This window comes from Theropithecus gelada, chromosome 7b (genome assembly GCF_003255815.1).
Source record: "Theropithecus gelada isolate Dixy chromosome 7b, Tgel_1.0, whole genome shotgun sequence".
In the NCBI taxonomy this organism is placed as follows: domain Eukaryota; kingdom Metazoa; phylum Chordata; class Mammalia; order Primates; family Cercopithecidae; genus Theropithecus; species Theropithecus gelada.
This window is the reverse complement of record NC_037675.1, coordinates 70,780,386-70,802,926: the sequence shown is the minus strand read 5'-3', so window position 1 is coordinate 70,802,926 and position 22,541 is coordinate 70,780,386. Positions and strand designations below refer to the sequence as shown.

At 40.5% G+C, this 22,541-nt stretch overlaps 2 protein-coding genes across 7 annotated transcripts in view; one reads left to right on the top strand and one right to left on the bottom strand.

Moving 5' to 3' along the window:
• SLC39A9 (solute carrier family 39 member 9) overlaps window positions 1-3,031 on the bottom strand; it is a 64,266-nt gene extending 61,235 nt beyond the window's left edge. For 4 of the 6 annotated variants that reach the window (XM_025391402.1, XM_025391405.1, XM_025391403.1 and 1 more), the window contains exon 1: window positions 1,581-2,374. In XM_025391402.1, the coding sequence (XP_025247187.1) occupies window positions 1,581-1,676 (96 nt within the window). In that variant the 5' untranslated portion in view covers window positions 1,677-2,374. Of the gene's footprint in view, window positions 1-1,580; window positions 2,375-2,438 lie in introns of those variants that run through there. The other 2 variants (XM_025391407.1, XM_025391406.1) reach the window with 2 other exon arrangements.
• On the top strand, window positions 1,449-21,108 carry ERH (ERH, mRNA splicing and mitosis factor). Its single transcript, XM_025391409.1, has 4 exons — window positions 1,449-2,815; window positions 6,133-6,220; window positions 14,080-14,200; window positions 20,584-21,108. Exons 1-4 carry the CDS (start codon window positions 2,813-2,815, stop codon window positions 20,684-20,686), a joined length of 315 nt encoding a protein of 104 aa, XP_025247194.1. The 5' UTR covers window positions 1,449-2,812; the 3' UTR covers window positions 20,687-21,108.
• The last annotated feature ends 1,433 nt before the right edge of the window (window positions 21,109-22,541 follow it).

Genomic DNA, 22,541 nt, shown 5'->3' with positions numbered 1-22,541 from the left:
TTAAGAGAAGGAGTCTCAATGTTGCCCAGGCCAACTCCTGGGTTCAAGCAATCCTCCCACCTTATCCTCTTGAGTAGCTACGACTATAGGCGCGCGCCAACGCACCGAGCTTGAGTTTTTTAAGTGAGGTTAGGTAATGCACATAATTTTAAAAAATGCTATCATTAGATGCGGAGGGGTACAGATTAAAAAGGAAACAGAAAAAGAGCAGCAACAATTTAAGCCTCTGTTCCATCTGGCTATGGGCTTCACTTTTCCTCAAACTGACAACACCTTGTCCCACCTTCTTTCCCACCCACAGGCTATTTTCACCTGTAATGTCTCCTCTTCCTCAGGTTTCTTCAAGGTGTACTTAATGTTTCATTTATACTTCTCCTTTCTACTTCAGGCCTCCTTTGAAAGTACTTTCAGGAATGGCATTGAAACTAGGGCCTATTTTACTGCTGAACTCTAGGACAAACTCATGAAATCTTGTAGTAGATTTTCCCCCTAAATCTTTGAACTGTGCACTTCGTGAATCATTTATGCCTACCTAGAGGACCTATCGGCATGTTCATTGAACAGTGCTTCTTCTTCCCGGGACTATCTTCCCGGGACCCTCGCTTAATGTTTGTTCAAGGAATGCCAATCAAATTAACGAAAATGTCAAAACATATTAAAAAAAAATAATTGCTAAGCAAATAGATTTGAAACAACTTCAGAATATCAATTCCAAGGCTCCCCTTCTTTATGTGAGTTAAGAACAATCTAATTTAGTTTTTTCTTATATTCATTCTAGTACACGCATCCAAAAAACAAAACAAAACAGCTTTCCTCAGAAAGGTGCGTTTGACTTTCTCAAAAAGAAGTTATATTGATTTCAGTTCATGAGGACAGATAACTTTCTCCATCTTTTTTTTCTTTTTCTTTTCTTTCTTTTTTTTTTTTTGGAGACACGATCTCACTCTGCTGTCCAGGCTGCACTGCAGTGGCCCAAACATGGCTCACTGCAGCCTCAACTACCTGCGGTCAAGGGATCCTCCTGCTTCAGCCTCCCAAGTAGCTGGGACTACAGAAGCACACCACCACTTGGGTAATTCTTAAATTTTTGTAGGGACGGGGTCTTGCCACGTTGCCCAGGCTGGTCTAGAACTCCTGGGCCCAAGCGATCCTTCCACCTCAGCCTCCCAAAGTGCTGAGATTACAGGCGTGAGCCACCGCGCCCAGCCCTCTATTTATTTTCTTGATAACAATCTGGAATCTTGATTCCATGAAACCTCTGAGAATCAAAAGAAATGTTATAGTGCCGCTCCCCAGGTAAACGCACAGAACCTCAAATTTTTGTAAGCGATTCTAGGGAATTGCTTATGGAATACTCCAGGATCTTCCGTGGAAAATCTATCCACCCTAAGTTAAGAATTCCACTGCTGAATATGAGGTTTGTTTCTATTATTAAGTGTTACGTATCTTTTTAAAAAGATAGTCTTTCTTAATGAGGCCTTCAGCTTTGAGATTTAACTAGGGAAGCAGCTTCCCTTTGCAACTAAAACTACTACCTCACAGCCATCCCGACAGCTGACAGAAAATTGAGAATTTCTTACCTCTGAGAAATTAACAGCCAAGGGAATGATTCCAGCCACGTAACATCCCACCAACATAGCCAAAGACAGTAGGCTAATGGAGATGAAATCATCCATTCTGCCCTTCTTTATTCACCCACCACCACTAGACAACAAATTTCCAGTGGCTTTAAAAGGTGCTTAGGTTCTTTAAACAGGTGTGGTGGTTCCAAGAGAGTGGGCTTTCCAGTTCTTTAGGCCTCCTCACCAGCAGATGTGTTCACGAGGCACCTTCCTCTTGAACGTACCCGGAAACAGACCCTTGTTGCTGATATTAGCACCAGAGAAAGCTTACAGCAATCTAAGGTCCCAGGCTCTGGGTTCTGAGATGCCAGTCATTAGATTCTCGTGGGTTAACAGAGATGGGAAAAGTCAATGGGGAAAATGTGCGAATGATCGATTTCTTCGATTGTCGGAATGAGAGTGGCACAACGTCTTACGCGGCGGCGGGTGACTCAAGCGAACCTGTTCGTTCCCTAGGCGCCCCTGTCTCCAAGAGGCGGCCCCGAAGGTGATCCGCCCCCCAGGGCAGGAAACCAGCCCACCAGTCCCAGCAAACTCTCCTTTGAGCCTGGGATGAGGAAAGGAGTCCTGCAGGTCTCTAACGATGGGTCCTAGGGGTTCAGCAGCAAAGTTGACACAAAGCTGTCTCTGCCCTATACCCGGTGCTGCCCATGGTACTGCACTCGGCCGGGCCTTGACCCGGAGTCGCCGATACTACAGCTGCCATGGCGGCCAAGTGGCACCTCTTCATTCCATCCACTTCCGGATTGTCTAACCGCCCCCTCCTTTACAAGGGCACTTCCGGGTTACAACCGACCTCTGGCCCGCGATACTTACGTTGCCGCCATTTTTGAGTAGGGCTAATTAAAGATGTCTGATGTCACTTTCTACACCGGTGCTCACTTGAGCCGTATGTTTAATAACGAAAGTACGGAAGACAGCGTCTTGAAAGAAAATAATTCTTCCTAAAGCTCGGAAACTTTCCCTTACTTACCTTTTTGCCTTTATCGAAGATGGCTGAAACAGAGTCAGTATCTGCTCTAGCTGCCGGAAGTGACTGTGCCTCTATGATCCAAAAGGCTCTTTTGCGTTGAATTTTCGACGACTTCCGGCGGCTCCTCTCGCGGGGATTGGCTGTTAGCGGCGTTGTGGCTAAGCTCGTGTAACGGCGGCGGTGTCGGCAGCAGCTGCAGCGAAGAGAGTTTGGCGCGATGGTGAGAAAGGCCCCCGCGGCTACCCGAGTCCGAGTCCCCGGCCTCCAGAGCGACCCCAGCCCCATACATTTTCCTCTCCCCACGAGCCCCATGCAGCGCGGCGTGATGCTCCCCGCCACTCCAGTTGGTGGATGGATCCTTCTTCCCGCCGCAGAGACGCCAGGCCTGACTCTAGGCCCCGGAGCGCCAGTCCGCCCTGCGGTTGCGCGGCCGCCTGCTCCCTCGGGTCAGGCGTGCCTTGGACCTGAGGATGAGCGCTCTCCCGATTGTTACTCGGTAGAGGGAGGCATAGGGATGGTGGTTTTTTTGGTTTGTTTTTTGAGACAGTCTCACTGTATCGCCCAGGCTGGAGTACAGTGGTGTGATCTCGGCTCACTGCAACCTCCGCTTCCTGCGTTCAAGCAATTCTCCTGCCTCAGCTTCCAAAGCTGGGATTACAGGCGCCCACCACCTCGCCCGGCTAATTTTTGTATTTTAGTAGAGATGGAGTTTCATCATGTTGGCCAGGCTGCTCTCGAACTCCTGACCTCAAGCAGTCTACCCGCCTCGGCCTCCCAAAGTGCTGGGATTACAGGCGTGAGCCATCGGGCCCGGCCGGGGATGGTGCTTTTTCCCTCCAAATGCTCTAGCCTGCTGTAGGAACAATGGGCCAGGGTTGTGTAACCTTTTCTCGAAGCTGACAGATCCAGCTTACTATACCCAACATGTGGGCCAGGAGAGGTCGTATTTACTTTGTAGTGTTTTCTCAGCTTTCATTTTCCTGTGCTCTGCCTTTTTTTTTTTTTTTTTTTTTTGTCCTATTTCTGAGACCTCTAGGTAGTTCATGTGGCGCGTCCCTCAGCCCTCGATCCTGTTCTTATCTGTATTTATATCCTCTTGGGGCTGGAGACTGAAAAGAAGGCTCAGCTCAGAGACCAGCTCTATTAGAATCCAACCAGGATGATCTGTAAGCTCCAATTCGAAGAAAGTGACCAAAACTGGCTTGAGAGGTGGTATAATCTGTAAAGAATTTGAGCAGGAAAGCAATGCCATTTAAAAATGACCACATTTTAAAAAATGTATCATGTTACGTTCTTAGTGGTTTTTAATCCCTGTTTTTGGGCAGTAAGTATTGAAAATAGTAAACTTTGCCCAGTGTTCATTTTAAGACTAGATATAAAAAGCAACATGCTGTATAGCTTATTCCATTGTTACGCTTTCAAATTAGTCCTTTAATTTGCATTAGAATTGGAATACAATTATAGTAGCAGTTGAGATGGCTAGTGTATAGGGGCAAGCTCTGTTGCAAGAATGCACGTGGTTTCTACAAAATTATTTTTTCTTAACAAATGACTCATTGAAACTTTTTGAGTAGCTAGCTTACAAAGACTTCTGTATAACAAATAATCTAATGTTTTCTGTGGCTTTTAAATCGATTTAACAAAGGCTTTGACTGTTCAGGTTATAGGTGAGAGTTAATCCTTCGTCTCTTGTCACCAAGTTCCGTTTTTATCTCACACCCTCTCAAACTTTTAGTCAAAGTGATTTAATTATTGATGGGGAGAGAAGAGTATAACCCTTTGTTTTGCGTGTCATGTTAAATATACTATTTTTCCATTGTTTATTCAGCTATTTCAGCTCCAATTTGATGGTTAAAAATTCTGATCATTTTGGCCGGGCGCAGTGGCTCACGCCTGTAATCCCAGCACTTTGGGAGGCCCAGGCGGGCAGATCACCTGAGGTCAGGAGTTCGAGACCAGCCTGACCAACATGGAGAAACCCTGTCTCTACTAAAAAGATGAAATTAGCGAGCGTGGTGGCATATGCCTGTAATCCCGGGTATTGGGAGGCTGAAGCAGAAGATTCTCTTGAACCCGAGAAGCAGAGGTTGTGGTGAGCTGAGATCGTGCCATTGCACTCCAGCCTGGGCAACAAGAACTCTGTCTCAAAAAAAAAAAAAAATTATGTTCATTCCAAAACAGTTTAGGTTTCCTGTTGTTAGGAAATTTTTGTTTTCTGGTTTTTGGCTGAAAAATACTAGTACAGCAGAAGAGAAGGAAAAAAGTGAATAGTTTGATTTGGGACTGGGTTTACAGTGGAGTTGCATCATACTTGCATTTAATTAATCAACCTTACACGGGTAGCAAAAAATTGGATGGGTCATATTTTCAACAGACCAGTGAATTCTCAGCTGGATGAGATTTTTTGCTCCCTAAGGGACATTTGTCACAAAGAATCAGCCAGCTCAAAATGTAATAGAGCCCAGGTTGAGAAACACTGAGATTGACTTGTTAGTGACTGAACACTAACAAAAACATGTTCCCCAGTGAGCATGAAGTGGAAGACAAGTCTGTCTGCTATTTTTCGGGCATATTTCACATTTCTCGTAGTGTGATAACCTAACATTCTGTGTGATTCTAATACCTGGTTTTGGTATGAGAAAGCCCAGTAAGGCAAGTCATCTACTAGGTGAATAGTTCAATGGATTTTTAAGGGTAATTCTTATGATGGTTTATATTGCTAATTTATCTACTGCTTTAATGTTAAGTCTAACCCCTGGATAAAACGTGACTTTGCTCTTATGCTAAGGTTGGCAAAAAAACTTAAATTGAAACCATGCTTGTGATTATTACACTATTTCCCCTTTTGTTTCCTTTCATCAGCCCATCTGAGTTTTTATTAATGACTTAAGAGCATTAAAGATGGAAAGTGACCACTGGAGACAGAAAACCTAAGCAGGTTTATAATTTAGTTGGGAAGAAAAGATACAAAAGAAAAAGGAAGACAAGGTAGCTTATACTGATAACTTGTAGGCAGTAAATACAGTAGGACTGGGAGACTTAGGGAGACCTTACAGCAGAGTTGTGAATCCAGCTAGATCCTACACTTGGACTAAGACATAAATATTTTTGTGGGAAAAGTATCCTAATTACTTTTTTTTTTTTTTTTAAGAGATAGGGTCTCACTCTTCGATGCAATGGTGTGATCATGGTGCACTGCAGTCTCAGCCTCCTGGGCTCAAGGAATCCTCCTGCCTTAGACTTCCAAAGTGCTGGGACAACAGGCATGCACCCAGGAAATTTTATTTTATTTTTTTAGAGACAGAGTCTTGCTGTGTTGCCCAGGCTGGTCTCAGGCTTCTGGCCTCAAGTGATTTTCCACCCCTCAGCCTCCCAGAGGATGAGGATTACAGGCATGGGATGCCATGCCTGGCCTCTCTAATTACATTTTAATAACTAGCAATCATTATTGCATTACAAATGGGGATTTTTTTTTTTTATCATACTATGAATTTCTCAAATAGAAACTTATATTGAAATCATGTTTCCCCCCTGCAGTCTCACACCATTTTGCTGGTACAGCCTACTAAGAGGCCAGAAGGGAGAACTTATGCTGACTACGAATCTGTGAATGAATGCATGGAAGGTAAGTTTAACACTAATCAAGGGGTAGAAAAATGTCTCATTTAGGAACTGGGTTTTCCCCCACCAAATTTTTTTTTTTTAAATAGTCCATCCACCCCAGGCCCTGCCTTTTAATCAAGGGGTAGAAAAATGTCTCATTTAGGAACTGGGTTTTCCCCTTCCAAATTTCTTTTTTTAATAGTCCATCCACGCCAGGCCCTGCCTTTATCACTTCCAAACCTCCAGACTTCTTGAATTGCTAATTTTAGGCGGGAAGGCAGATATTTAGGATGGACCGTAATTATTGAACATCCTATTTATTTATTTGTTTGTTTATTTATCATTTGAGACAGTCTTGCTCTGTCATCCAGACTGGAGTGCAGTAATGCAATCTCGGCTCATGCAACCTCCACCCCCCAGGTTCAAGCGATTCTTGTGCCACGGCCTCCCTAGTTGCTGGGACTACAGGCATGGGCCACCACAGCCAGCTAATTTTTTATGTGTTTAGTAGAGACGGGGTTTCACCATGTTGGCCCTGACCTCCTGACCTCAAGTGATCCACCAGTCTTGGCCTGTTGAACATTTTAAACATTAATTATGTATATACTATCCTCCTTGCTGCAAGTATTAGGTGTTTGTTTTGTTTTGTTTTTTTAAACTAATGTATATAGTGAATGACTTTCCAGAGCTGCTTGTTTTATAAATATTCTGTTATTATTTGTCACATGTTATTTTGTTATAGTATAGAAATATTTTACAGGTATCCCTTATATATTCTGGTTAAATTGAAGCACTATAGACTTGCGTGTCTGTTTTTAATAGGTTGTTTTAATAGATTTAAGGGATACAAGTGCAGTCTTCTATAGATATATTGCAAAGTAGTAAAGTCTGGACCTTTTTTTTTTTTCCTTAAGAGACAGGGTCGAAAAAAGGAAAAAAAAAAAAAAAAGAGAGACAGGGTGTTGCTCTGTCACCCAGGCTGGGGTGCAGTGGTGATCATGGCCTATTGCAGCCTCAGTTTCTTGGGCTCAAGCAGTCCTCCTGCCTCAGCCTCCCAAATAGCTGGGACTACAGGCACCTGCTGCCACACCTGGCTAATTTTTTGTTTCTTTTTTTTATAGAGATGGGGTCACTGTGTTGTACATGTTGGTCTCAGACTTCTAGCCTCAAGCAGTTCTCCTGCCTTAGCCACCCAAAGTTCTGGGATTACAAGTGTGAGCCACCGCGCCCAACCAAGTCTGGGTTTTTAGTGTAACCATCACCTGGTGTACATTGTACACAGTAGTGATTTTTCATCCCTCACCTTTCTCCCACCTTTTGTAGTCTCCAGTGTCAGTTATTCCACTCTGTCCATGTGCACACATTATTTAGCCTCCACTAATAAATGAGAACATTAGATGTTTGACTTTCTGAGTTACTTCACTTGAGGTAATGACCTCCAGTTCCATCCATGTTGCTACAAAGACATGGTTTTATTTTTTTAATAGCTGAGTAGTAATCCATGGTATGTATATGTATGCATACTCATACACCACATTTCCTTTATCTAGTCATCCATTGATGGACACTTAGGTGATTCCATAACTTTGCTGTTGTGTATAGTACTGCAGTAAACATACGAGTGCATTTATCTTTGTTTCTTTTTGTTTTTTGAGACAGAGTCTCACTCTGTCACCCAGGCTGGAGTGCAGTGGTGCAGTCTCAGCTCACTGCAACTTCTGCCTCCTAGGTTCAAATGATTCTCCTTCCTCAGCCTCCTGAGTAGCTGGGACTACAGGTGTGTGCCACCACACCCAGCTAATTTTTGTATTTTTAGTAAAGACAGGGTTTCACCATGTTGACCAGGCTGGTTCTGAACTCCTGACCTCAAGTGATCCACCCACCTCAGCCCCCCAAAGTGTTAGGATTGCAGGCGGGAGCCACCACTCCTGGCCGTCTGCACTAATTCTTAAAGAAGAACATGGCATTTTTTCTTCATCTCTTTTCAGATCCATTTCTCTGCTGACATTTCTGCTTGCTATTGATGTAGATTTTGTATGCAAACTCTTAGCAAATTGTTTCCTAACCTGTATTATCATGTTTGGTCTTTGATTCTGCAATACTCTTTATTAACTTTTGCTGATTTTAATAAAGTCTAACTTAAAAAAAAATTAATATACTTTATTTCTCAGGGCAGTTTCAGGGTTGTAGAAAAATTGAACAGAAACTACAGTTTTCCCATATTACTCTCTTTCTTCACCCCTACACGATTTCCCCTATTTTTAACGAATCTCTTTGGTGTGGTACATTTGTAACAGTGATGAACCAGTATTAATTACTGATACATTATCATTAAGTAAAGTTCGTAGTTTATACTAGGTTTCATTCTTTATGTCCTACATTTCTGTGGATTTTCCCAAATGCGCAGTGTCATTTGTCCGCCATTACAGCGTCACACAGAATGGTTTCACTGCCCTGCCCTAAATACTGCTTGTGCTCTACCTATTCATCCCTTCCTACCCCACCCTCAACCTCTGGGAACCATTGTTCTTCTCACTGTCTCCATAGTTTTGCCTTTTCCAGAATGTCATATAGTTGGAACCATTATCGTGTGTGGCTTTTTCTTACTGGCTTTTTTGACTTAGCAATGTGCATTTAAGTTTCCTCCATGTCTTTTCATGACTTAGTAGCTCTTTTTCTTATTCTAAAAATTAAAAATGGTGATTTATTTCCCATTTAAAAAGCTAAAACAAAAAAAAAGTTAAAATGATTATTAAATAAGTTCTCACATGTTGTGATTGCCAAATGGTAATTTTATTATTCTATTTTTTTTTTTTTTTTTTGTAGAAAAAAACTTCTGTAGATCGAATCTTTTTTCTCCTCCCCTCTCACTATTTTTTAAGAGCAGTTAAAGACTATTTAAGACCATGTTTTTAGAGCAGTTTTAGGTTTATGGGAAAATTGTTTGGAAAGTACAGAGCTCCAGCATACGCCTTCTTTCCTCCCTTCTTAGTTTCCCCTATTAGTGCATTTTCTGTTAGTCTGATTACACTTGTTGCGATTGATGAATTAATATTGATAGATGATTATTAACTAAAGTTCACAGTTTATGTTAGGGTTTACTGTATGTGTTGAACATTCTGTGGGTTTTGACATGTATAATTACATGTATCTACTTTTACTGTATCATACAGAGTAGTTTCACTCCCAAAAATCCCCATTGCCCTACCTATACCTCCTTCCTTGCCACCACCCCCAAATCCCTGATCTTTTCACCATCTCTGTAGTTTTGCCTTTTCTGGAATGTCATGTTGGAGTTAGTGGAGTATGAAGCCTTTTCAAATTGGCTGCTTTGACCTAGCAATATGCTTTTTTTTTTTTTTAAACTCTGTCACCCATGCTGGGGTGCTGTGATGCAATCTCAGCTCACTGCAACCTCTGCCTCCCTGGTTCAAGCGATTCTTCTGCCTCAGCCACCCAAGTAGCTGGGATTACAGGCCTGCGCCACCACGCCTGTTGTTTTGTATTTTTAGTAGAGACAGGTTTTACTCTTTGGCCAGGCTGGTCTCAAACTCCTGACCTCAAGTGATCCACCTTGGCCTCCCAAAGTCTGGGGATCACAGGCTTGAGCCCCCACGCGTGGATGACCTAGCAGTATGCTTTTATGGTTCTTTCTTTTTGTGTGTGTGGCTGTATAGCTCATTTCTTTTTATTGCTGGATAATATTCCCTTGAATGAATGTACTACAGTTTGGTTATCCATTCACTTATTGAAGAACATCTTGTTTGCTTCTATTTTTTGGCAATTACGAATAAAGCTGCTATAAACATTTATGTGTAGGTTTTTGTGTAGACCTAAGTTTTCAGCTCATTTGGGTAAATACGTAGGAGAGTGATTGCTAGATTATGTGGTACGAGTATGTTTAGCTTTGTAAGAAACTGCTGAACTGTCTTCAGACATGGCAGTACCATTTTGCATTCCCACTAGCAGTGAATGAGTTTCTGTTCCACATCCTTACCAGCATTTGGTGTTGTCAGTGTTTTAGATTTTAGCCATTCTAAGGTATCTTATTGTTTTAATTTGCAATTCCCTAATGACATATAATGTCATCTTTTCATATGCTTATTTGCTGTCTACATCTTTATTGAGGTATCCACATCTTCTGCCCATTTTTCATTGATTATGGTTGAGTTTTAGGAGTTCTTTGTATATTTTTGGACACTAGTCCTTTATCAGATAGATGTTTTATAAAGGTTTTCTCCGAGTTTGTGGTGTCTTCTCACTTTCCTAATAGTGTCTTTTAGAGCCAAAAGTTCTTTATTTTTATAAACTTTAACTTACACATTTTTGTTTTTGTTGTGCTTTTGGTGTCATATCTAAGAAACCATTGCTTTATCCAAGGTCACAAATATTAATGCCTTTATTTTTTTCTATGGGTCTTATAGTCTGGGCTCCTACTTTTAAGTCTCTGGTCTGTTGTAGGGATGTGTCCAAGTTCATTCTTTCCCATGTGACTATCCATTTGTCTGAGCGTCATTTGTTGAAAAGACTGTTCTTTGTGGAATTGTTTTGGCGTGCTAGTCAAAAAGCGGTTGACCATAAATGTGAGGGTTTGTTTCTGGGCTCTCATTTCTGTTCCATTGATCTAGATACCTATCCTCATGCCAATACCATATTGTCTTAATTGCAGTAGTTTCATAGTAAGTTTTGAAATCGGGAAGTTTGAATCCTCCTGTGTTGTTCTTTTTCAAGATTATTTTGGCTGTCTTGGGTCCCCTGCATTTCTGTGTCAAATTTAGGATTAGATTGTTGCCTTCTGCAAAAGCAGCTTGGATTTTTACAGGAATTGCATTGAATCTGTAGATCATTTGGGGGAGTATTGCCATCAGGTCTTCCAACTCATGAACGTGGAATGTCTTTCCATTTATTAAGCATGGCATGGTGGCTCATACCTGTCATCCCAAGACTTTGGGAGGACAAGGTGAGCGGATTGCTTGAGCCTAGGAGTTTTGAGACTAGCCTGGGCAACATGATGAAGCCCCTGCTCTCCAAAAAGTACAAAAATTAGCTTGGCATGGTGGTGTGTACCTGTAGTCCCAGATCCTTGGGAGGATCACTTGAACTTGAGAGGTCAAGGCTGCAGTGAGCTGTAATTGGGCCACTGCACTCCAGCCTGGGCAACAGAATAAAACATTGTCTCAAGGGATAAAAAAGTCTTTCCATGACATTTTATAGTGTAGTGTACACTTTTTGTACTTCTTTTGTTAGGTTTATTTCTAAGAGTTTTATTTTTTATGCTGTTATAAATGGAGTTTTCTTAATTTTTTTTTTTTTTTTTTTTTTTTTTTGAGGCGGAGTCTCGCTCTGTCGCCCGGGCTGGAGTGCAGTGACCGGATCTCAGCTCACTGCAAGCTCCGCCTCCTGGGTTCACGCCATTCTCCTGCCTCAGCCTCCCGAGTAGCTGGGACTACAGGCGCCCGCCACCTCGCCCAGCTAGTTTTTTGTATTTTTTAGTAGAGACGGGGTTTCACTGTGTTAGCCAGGGTGGTCTCGATCTCCTGACCTCGTTCGTGATCCGCCCGTCTCGGCCTCCCAAAGTGCTGGGATTACAGGCTTGAGCCACCGCGCCCGGCCGTTTTCTTAATTTTATTTTCAGATTTGTTGTTAAGCCATAGAAATAGAATTTATTTTCATATACTGATCGTATATCCTGCAACCTTGCTGTACTCATTTATTAGTTCTAATAGATTTTTATTGTTTCCTTAGGATTTTCTATCTACAAGATAATGTCATCTGCAAATAATGATAGCTGTATTTCTTCCTTTCCAATCTGAAGGCCTGTAATCTCTTTTTCTTGCCTAATTGCCCTGGCTAGAACTTCTAGTACAATGTTGAATATAAGTAGCAACAGTAAATATTCTGGTATTCTTCGTAATCTTAGCAGAAAAGCATTCCGTCTTTAACCATTAAGTATAATGGAGGCTGGGCGTGGTGGCTCATGCCGGTAATCCCAGCACTTTGGGATGCCAACCCGGGTGGATCACCTGAGCTCAGGAGTTTGAGACCAGCCTGGCCAACACGGTGAAACCCCATCTCTACTAAAAATACAAAAGTTAGCCGGGCTTGGTGGCGTATACCTGTAATCCCAGCTACTCTGGAGGCTGAGGCTGAGGCAAGAGAATCGCTTGAACCTAGGAGGTGGAGGTTGCAGTGAGCCAAGATTGCTCCATTGCACTCTGGCCTGGGTAACAAGAGTGAAAACTCCATCTCAAAAAAAAAAAAAAGGTATGGTAACTGTGGGTCAATGCCTTTTTAAGATATATGAATTTATTTTCCTAGTTTTTGTTTTCTTTCCATTCAGTAACTCATGGGTGATATTCTGTGATCACAATGTAGTATGCCAGTAGCAATCAAAAACCCTAAGATAGTTGTTTGGTAGTTCTGTGGTTGAATAGTATTTTTACTAGGAAATTTATAAAGTTAAATTTATAAAGTTAAAAATACATAAGCTAATAAAAGGCTTATGTATACAGTATAGGACATGTTTTTTCTAGATAACTGGCATTTATGTCACTTATCCATTCATGATAATAGTCTTAAAATAGTTGACAGTGGGAGTAGACTGAAAAGGTATATTCTCCTTTTGTGGGAATAAGAAAGGAGAGTATCAGGCCAGGCGCGATGGCTCACACCTATAATCCCAGCCCCTTGGGAGGCTGAGGCGAGCTGATCACCTGAGGTCAGGAGTTCAAGACCAGCCTGGCCAACATGGTGAAACTGCATCTCTACTAAAAATACAAAAAATTAGCTGGGTGTGGTGGCAGGTGCCTGTAATCCCAGCTACTTGAGGGACTGAGGCAGGAGAATCGCTTGAACCCAGGAGGCAGAGGTTGCAGTGAGCCAAGATCGCATCATTGCACTCCAGCCTGGGCAACAAGAGCAAAACTCTTGTCTCAAAAAAAAAAAAGAAAAGAAAGGAGAGTATCATTGATTAAAAACTAAATAGGTAATGTATTCGGTAGCTAATTATAATTAGTGATGTGGGCTTGCTATTAATGATTTTGCTTATTATCTTTTTTATTATATTTCAGTACTTACATCTTTGTTCATGTGCTAATGCTTTATATGTATTATTTCAAATAAACTCACAATTCTATGAAGAGGCACTCTTAACTCTGTTTGACAGGTGTGGTTCAGGGAATGGAGTTGTTTGTCCTTGGTTTGACAAGGGCAGAGCTGGAACTCAAGTCTGTGTGAATCCATAGTCCAGGATCTTAAATACACGTTAGGATAATCTCTTTCCTTGTTGCCAATTTTTAATTTTAATTTTTATTTTTTTTGGATTTTTTATTTTTTTGCTCTGTGGCTTTAGGAAGAATTACTGAAAAACCTGTTAAGACCCACAGTGATATTTGTTTGAGCCATCAGATGGCAAGTCTTGAAAGTCCCTTAGCTCCAATGGTTTGAAGTAATCATTTTATTATTAAGACACAAAATAGTTACACCAACATTGTGGTGAATTTCTCGGCTGCCCAGACTGGAGTGCAGTGATGCAATCATGGCTCACTGCAGCCAAGTGATTCTCCCACCTCAGCTTCCCAAGTAGCTGGGACCACAGGCACATGCCATCACACCTGGCTAATTTTTTAATTTTTGTAGAGATGAGGTCTCCCTGTGTTGCCCAGGCAGGCTGGTCTTAAACTGCGAGGCCGCTGCACCTGACCTGGTGAATTTATAAAATAAAAAAGTATTTGCTAGTGGCAATAATCAAAAGCCATCAATCGATCATCTTTTCCCCAGCCCAACTTTATTAAAGTAAATATGATATCAACATATAGCACTGCTCATATCTAGAAGTGTATACGATTTTAAGATTTTGCTTTTTTTCCTATCCTTTCTTAGGTGTTTGTAAAATGTATGAAGAACATCTGAAAAGAATGAATCCCAACAGTCCCTCTATCACATATGACATCAGTCAGTTGTTTGATTTCATCGATGATCTGGCAGACCTCAGCTGCCTGGTGTAAGTATTGGCCAACATGTCTGTTATCTTGTATTTTCTATTGTTTTTCTGTCTCTTTGAGGTGATTTAAGGTATTGGGAGCTATGTGCCTGACACTGATCTTTGCATTTGCATAGTGTATAGTAATTAATATTTCTCTTACAGAAATAAGAGATTGGCAACATAAAGCCAAAGGCACAGAAAAAAAGAACTTTGCTAATTGATATAGTTAGTATCCAGTAAGGATCCTAATTAAGACGTTCCATGTCCCTGTTCTTTGTTCCTTATACCTAATATTTTTTTTCCTTTACAGTCTTTGTCCTAAAGCCATTGGTTTTGGATTAAAACCAAGATTATCTTTTTTTCATGACATTTCAAAAACTTAAATATGTGTAGGGCTGAAATTGAATTTAATTTCAATCCTACCCTGTGTAAATATATATTTTTTGGTATGTAATAATGAGATTTTTAAACATATTTGTTATAGTTTGTATTGATAATCTGCTTCTGCAACTGCTAACAAGTAGCATAAAGTATTACTATAGACTTACCTAATCTTTTTTACATTAGTGAACAGAAATTGAGGGTAAATACAGCTCATTTAACTAGCACCATATGATACAATACTCAATCATCAGATACTTGAATACTTATTACATGCCAAGTGCTGTGCTAGAAGTTGAAAGAGCAGTGATGAGAAATATACAAGTCTTACTCATAGGCACTTCCTGGATCACCACTGGAGCCAGTCCTGGAATGTGACTGCACCATGCTGTCTCCCCAAAAGTTCCAAAACATGCATTTCCTTGGAATGTTTGAGTTTTATTTTGTGTACTTCTTCATTGTGTTCCAGTTGTAGCCATTTCACTTTGGTCACTCAGAACATTCAAATGAATGTTGCATGGTACTTTAAGCCATGCAGACATCCATAGGAAAAACATACCAGACAGAGGGGATGGTGGACAGCTTGTGTAGAAGTCCTGAAGTACGGGTGCCTGGCATGTTTGAAGTCATTAAGGAAGCCTTTGAGGCTGCAGAGGAATGAGTGAAGGAGAGAGTCTTAGGAGATTGGAGGGGTAGGGAGCAATGATATCCTGGAAGCCAGTGCAGAAGTGTATCGTATCATCGATAGGTCAGATAAGTAAGGACTGAGAATTTAATTGACCTCTGGGTTTCACACTGTGGAAGTATTTGATGGCTTCCAAAACAGTTGTGGTATAGTGCCAGGAGTAAAACTGCTTACAGATTTCAGTGTATGGAAGGGAATGAAAAGAGAGGATTTATAGGTGGCTATTACAGGCTTGCTTCCCCCCCCCACCCCCCAAATAATTTTGCTTGAAAGAACAGAAAAATGGGGTTGTAGCTGGAGAAGGAAATTGCTTTTTTTAAGGTGGGAAAAGTAATGGTAAGTTTGTAGGCTGATGGGATGATCTACTAGAGAAGGAGAAACTGATAGCTCAGATTGGTTCTTGGACAGTTCATTCATGAAAAAGGGAGGACAGGCAAATTTGGGAGCTGGGGGGAATTATCTTCTGTATGCTTCAGTTATCTCGGAAAGATAGGGAGCAAGGACACCATTTGAAACAGGTGTTACAGGTTTGTGGAAAAGTAAGAAATAAGCTAGGAAGGTGAAAGAAGTAGGGAACTGCAGTTAATTCAGGGACGTATTAAGTGTCCTCCAATGTACCTATCTGATAATGATTTAAAGTGAAATCAGTCATTGTGATCATGGGATTTTTTATCCTAGTCTCTTTCACCTGGATAGTTACAGGTGAGGAGTAGGTAGAGAGTAAAGATGTTGCTAAAGGTTGAGGGCATATATGAGGATAACAGCAAGGATTGAATGACCATGAGCTTTAATTGGGTGTGTAGGAGGAGGTGCTGGAAACAGGTAGATAAGTTAATTGTAGGTCCCACTGGATCAAGGATTGCTCACATTAGATTGTTAGGAAGTGGTGGTCAGAGAATGACATGCTTGAAATTAGGAAATTGAAGTTGTTAGTAATGACAAGGTCTAGGGATCTGGCCAACAGATGGTAGGAGATGAGATCATTAGAGGAAAAGAGTTCATGGAATTGGGAGGCCTAGGTGTTGACAGAATCATCCACTTGATATGAAATTACCAATAATGTGTATATTAATTGATAGAATTTAAGAACAAGTTGCTTTGTTTTTGTTCACTGCTGCACCTCTGGTACATAATTAGGGCTGAGTAAATATTGATTATATAAATGCACGTCATTCATGATGTTGTTTGAGGCATAGCTTTCTAAAATTATTGATAATTTTCTATTTCCCTTATTTGTATTACAGAGCTATAGTCTGCATTGATTAAAAATTAATGGTTGTCTTTATGATTTTATAAAAGAACCTTACTGAAACATTCACGATCTAATCCTGATGCTTTTGGGATGTCGTACTTACTCCCAGTAAGTGGGAAGTAAACTTGAAATGAAGGATCATGTTTTACTCGTCTTGGGAGGCTGTGGTTAAGAGCTAGCTGGAGCGGAGAATTAGACATAGCTGGGTTTGAATCCTGTCTCCACCATTTGCTAGCTCCCTTTGACAAGGCCACTTGGTATTGCTAAACTTCAGTTTGCTCATTTGTGAAATTGAGACAAATCTAGTTCACAAGACTCCTTGTGAGGATCAAGTGCTTGCTGAGCACAGCATTATTAGACATGCCGCAACTCCCTTTTCAACTAGATCGAAGAAGTCAGGATAGAGTTTTATTTTTAATTACAAGCATGTTTTTTAAATTTGCCAGGAGTAGAATGATATGAATTTTAATTTCTACAAGTGAGATAAATTATAAATTTCAAGTGAGATTTCAAAAGCGTTCAGGTTTTTTCAACAATATGAAAATTGAACAGAGTAAAACATAAGTAACATGTTAATAACGTAAGAGTATGTCATTAATGACAGAACATAACTTTTCTAACTTTGTACTAGACTTTATAAAAAGAAAAATTTAGAGACAGGGTCTTGCTATGTTACCCAGGCTGGTCTCAAACTCCTGGGCTCAAGTGATCCTGCTCCCTCAGCCTCCCCAAGGGGTGAGATTAGAGGCATGAGCAACTGTGCCTGGCTGTATGGACTTTAAAATGTAAACTAGAAACCATATCTAGCATACTAAACTGATTTTTAATACAGTATTTGCTATATTAAAGCAAAATGGGGGGAAGCTTTATTACCTAGATAGTTCTTCCCACCTACAGTTGTTCCAGAAATATAGAAGAGAGGTTAATGATAATTTATGACTTTTAATAGTTTCAGAGAGACTGTTAAAAACCATAAATTATCATAGCTTGAAAACCTGTAACTATTTATGTTTGTTTCTAATGTTGAAAACTTTTTGGCCTCTGAAAAACTTTCAGAATCAAATTTAGGACTTAAAACTACTTTTCCCAGGTGACTTTGGTTATGTCCTTTTTGTTATTTGAATGTTCAGAAGAAATCAGGTATTGTTTCCAAAGAGGTCACCCACTGCCACAGCACATCCTGTAACAGCACGTCCTCTCCTCTGTTTCATCAAGGACTAAGATTTGGGCCGTTACTCCTCAGACCAGAGACTGGGTCCATTTTTGGTTTGTAGATGGTTGTGTGCTCATTGCTTCTATTAAATTGACATGGCAGTGACATAGGACTTTTTTTAAGTAATTTTTTTTGAACAGTTTGTGTGGAAATGGAATAAATAAGAATCTACTTTGTAACATGGCTAAACCCACAGCAAACTGACCATGTATTAATAATAAAATGTAGGCATGGAAAATTTGTATTTCGTATACTTAAAGTCAGAGTCAAAGTTTTTCAGTTTTCTGATCTGTATGTTTTTTAAAAAAGCTTTTTGTAAGATGAAAATAATATCCTTTTGATGATGCAGTATTTTCTTGTTTGCTTAGAGACAAAGGACATTTTCACCGTCAGTTATTGTAATGACGAGAGGTATTCCTGATCAGTAAGAGAAGTTGGTATCACTGAAGACGCTGCTGATTTCACTTTCCAGACCCACAGCCTCTGTTCTTATATAAACTTACATTCATTGACCATAACAATAGGTTAAAAGATTCATCTGTGCCAATGACTAGGCATTTTATTAAAGTATGTAACATTTAATTGTCTCATTTTCCAGTACCGGTTAACAGCCATCAACCACACAGCTTTCCATAAAGAAGGCATTATTACTTTTTTTTTTTTTTTTTGGAGATAGAGTCTCGCACTGTCGCCCAGGCTGGAGTGCAGTGGTGCCATGTCGGCTCACTGCAACCCCCGCCTCCCGGGTTCAAGCGATTGTCCTGCCAGCCTCCCGAATAGCTGGGACTACAGGTGCACGCCACCATGCCCAGCTAATTTTTGTATTTTTTTTTAGTAGAGACGGGGTTTCACAATGTTGGCCAGGATGGTCTTGACCTCTTGACATAGTGACCCGCCGGCTTTGGCTTCCCAAAGTGCTGGGATTACAGGCATGAGCCGCTGGCACCCAGCCTACTATTTGATGAGTTGGAAAATTGCATGCAAGTTGATGGATTCCTAAATGTTCACAAACCAGAGTGATTTTTGTTGGGGGGGAATGGTATAAACAAAGCCTGTCCCACCCAGATATGATAATTGTGAGAAATTTTATTCCTTTTTAAGTTCTTTTCCAGTGTTAATATAAACGTTATAGTCTCTTCTGCCACATTGTGCAGTAGACTAGCTTAGAGCTTATTTAATTAGGAAGCATGGACAGAGTTTTCAGAAAAAATTACATTTTATAATTTTTTAATTTGGTTAAGCATTTTTAAAAATGGGAATCTTGTACATTTTTAATAAACCAGATTGTGACCATACTGTTCAGAGGAAGATATGATGTTAATTGTATAAAGCATTCCTACTTTGGAATTTATTTCCTTTGTCAAAAATTGTAGTTTAGGTTTCTAACTTAGTGATTAACAGTGAGGACTCTGGAGTCAGGAGTATTTAAAATCTACTTCCAGTCCAGCATTACCTAGCGAATAAGTTGCTTCACTTTTAAAAGCCTTGGTTTCTCATTTATGAAAAAGGGGGCCAGGTGCAGTGGCTCACGTCTGTAATCCCAGCACTTTGGGAGGCCGAGGCGGCTGGATCACTTGAGGTCAGGAGTTCAAGACCAGCCTGGCCAACATAGTGAAACCTTGTCTCTACTAAAAATACAAAAAATTAGCCGGACGTGGTGGCACACGCCTATAGTCTTACCTACTCAGGAGGCTGAGGCAGGAGAATCATGAAAACCCAGGTGGCAGAGGTTGTAGTGAGCCAAGATGGTACCACTGCACTCCAGACTGAGTGACAGAATGAGACTCTGTCTCAAAAAAAAGGAGGTAGGCGGGGAGCAGGGATAATTGTACCTACTCACAGGGTTGTAAGAATGAGTTAATTCAGGTAAGAATTTAAAGCAACCCCAGTACTCTGTGACATCTTACTAGATACTACTCACAGTCTCATTGGAGTTTTACTGCTAATGCTAGTCTGTGTACTCCTTACCCTTCTGATTAGAGAGATTTTGGAGCTTCCTATGTCTTCTGATAATTCTTCTCCATAGGCCTCTAGCATTATTTATTTTAAAAAGCAAATCCTAAAATATAGGTTTAAGATTTCCTTAATACTTTACAGGGGGAGGGAAATCAGCAAGAAATCTTTGTTGCCAGTACATGTTTTTTAAAGGTTTTTTTAGTTAACTCAGAATAAACTTTGCGAATCTAAAGTTTGTTCTAGTGTTTTTTGTTTCTTTGTTTTTTTGTTTGTTTTTGTTTTTGTTTTTTTGAAATGGAGTCTCACTCGTGGGAGTGCCATGGCACAATCTTGGCTCACTGCAACCTCCACCGGTTGAAGCAATTCTCTTGCCTCAGCCTCCCGAGTAGCCAGGACTACAGATGTGTGCCACCATGCCCAGCTAATTGTTGTACTTCAGTAGAGGCAAGGTTTTACCATGTTGGCCAGGCTGATCTTGAGCTCCTGACCTCAAGTGATCCAGCTGCCTTGGCCTCCCAAAGTGCTGGGATTACAGGCATGAGCCACTGCGCCTGGCCAATTTTTTTGTTGTTTTTTAATCACTAAAGGAACCATAAAAATAGAAACTATGTAGGAGACAGAACACATGGTTTCTGGTCATACTCTGTGAAGAAGTAGGTATGTAACATATTGGGCGTTTAGCTTAAAAGTTCTAAGTCATATTTTCTTTTTCCACTGTAAGATTGTACTAGGTGATACAAAGTTCATGTCACTTAAAATTCAACGGCTGTGGAAGTAGCTCTTTCAGTTTTTCATTAAGTTCAGTTTTGGAAATGTGCACATCTGTGCCATCATTGGGCAGTTATAATTTGGGGATTTAAACACCTGACAGTGATTGACCACTGTGACTTTGCTTATTCTTTTTCTCTCCTCAGTTACCGAGCTGATACCCAGACATACCAGCCTTATAACAAAGACTGGATTAAAGAGAAGATCTACGTGCTCCTTCGTCGGCAGGCCCAACAGGCTGGGAAATAATTGTGTTGGAAGCATTGGGGGGGGGGTTGGGGTGGGCTTGGAACACAGGTGTGTACAGCGTGCTGTAGTGGAAGTTTTGTATCATAGTAATCCTGTTTCCACTTTGTTATACTCTAGCCAAGATTGACTGTATTGGATGAAATGTGAGGATCTTGTTCAATCAGAAACCCCCGTTACCCCCTCTTTTTTTCTTTTCTTTTCTTTTTTTTTTTTTTTACTTAAACATTTTTATGATGATTTAGATGAAAGTTGTTCTTCGTCAGTTAATGTTGGTTCCAGTCCTTCAACTGTTCGTATCTACTTTATAACATTCATGTACTAACCCTTCTTCAAGATGGGGTGGGGGGTGGAAATGCAGTTTAGCCATGTCCTCAAGATAAAGTCTTGGTAAAAATAAATAAATGTCCTTTAGTTATATTTTCTCCCTGAGTGCTTTTTTTTGGCCTTTGAACATTGAATGTTCTTGCAAAGCATTTTTTCATTGTAAGTGTAAAAACCAATAGCTGCTACACAAAGAATTTGAAGAAAGTTTAAGTAGTGTGCAACACATTTTGCTGTGATTTATGTGAAGCTAATATACTTTTACCTCACTTTTCCAGCATAATTAAATGAATCTTAATTATAGCTCCAAGGTTTGTACCTACTATTGATGCAAACATTATAAATGACTTTCTGGTGATATAGCTTGTCTGCAGCAGCAGCAGACAGATGAACTTCTTAGTGTTAATCAAATCAAGTATTCTTTCTAGGAGGTCTTTGTGCCCTTTTCAGAGCCTTTAGTTGGATACTAGTTACCCACTACTGTAGGGAAGCTGTAAGGGCAAGGGAAAAACCACAAAAAAGTATAAGATAGTCTTGTCTCTTTTTTTGTTGTTTTTTTTTTTTTGAGACAGTCTCACTCCGTACCCAGGCTGGAGTGTACTTCAATCATGTCAATCGTGTACTTTGAATCAGCAAGTACATGAGCACTCTCTGATTCTGCCATTGTCACTTTACCAACAGCCAGTAATATCTTGACACAGCATAAGATTGAAAGTTTTTTGGAAGGCTCATGATTGGTCTAATATCCCTGTGTTCCTGCCACTACTTGCACATTAGGGCCTTAACTGTTTTGTTGTTTTATGCAAGACAAAATTTTACCTAGAACATACTCATGTGTGCTCAGTTTTTCTATAGAATAACCTGGTTAATGAAATGTTACCACTGTACCAAGAGATTATTACAATTTTAGGGTACCTGACAAAATTAAGTGTAGTTGTAGTTAATGTTTCACTGTGAAACCAACCAAATTTTAAAGCTAAAATAGGCTGGGCGTAGTGGCTTACGCCTGTAATCCCAGCACTTTGGGAGGTTGAGGTGGGCAGATCACTTGAGGTCAGGAGTTTGAGATGAGCCGGACCAGCATGGTGAAACCCTGTCTCCACTAAAAATACGAAAATTAGCCGGGCATGATGGCTCATGCTTCTACTGTCCCAGCTACTTAGGAGGCTGAGCAGGAGAATCCCTTGAACCAGGGAGGCAGAGGTTGCAGTGAGTGAGCCGAGATCATACCACTGCACTCCAGCCTGGGTGACAGAAAGAGACTCTGTCTCAAAACAAATAAATAAAATAATCTCACAGAAAAAGAAATAGCTCCAAAAGTAATCTGATTGTCCTGTTTCTCATTTGGCCTGTTGTGCTAAAATAGTTTGATTTCTTTAACAAATAGAGGATCTTTGGCTTCATTTATTTTTATTTTTATTTTTATTTTTTTTAATTCTCTGGAGCAGATCTGAAGGGAATGAGATCCCTTGATTCTCAGATGTAGTACCATTTCTGGTGTTGGGCTTCGAGGAAAATGAGAAAGAATGTGAGA

Bases quoted from the DNA above. Each gene is read 5' to 3' on its own strand.
- ERH (XM_025391409.1), top strand. The intron at 6,221-14,079 runs GTAAGTTTAACA...ATCCTTTCTTAG, and splicing joins TGTGAATGAATGCATGGAAG to GTGTTTGTAAAATGTATGAA. The intron at 14,201-20,583 runs GTAAGTATTGGC...TTCTCTCCTCAG, and splicing joins GCAGACCTCAGCTGCCTGGT to TTACCGAGCTGATACCCAGA.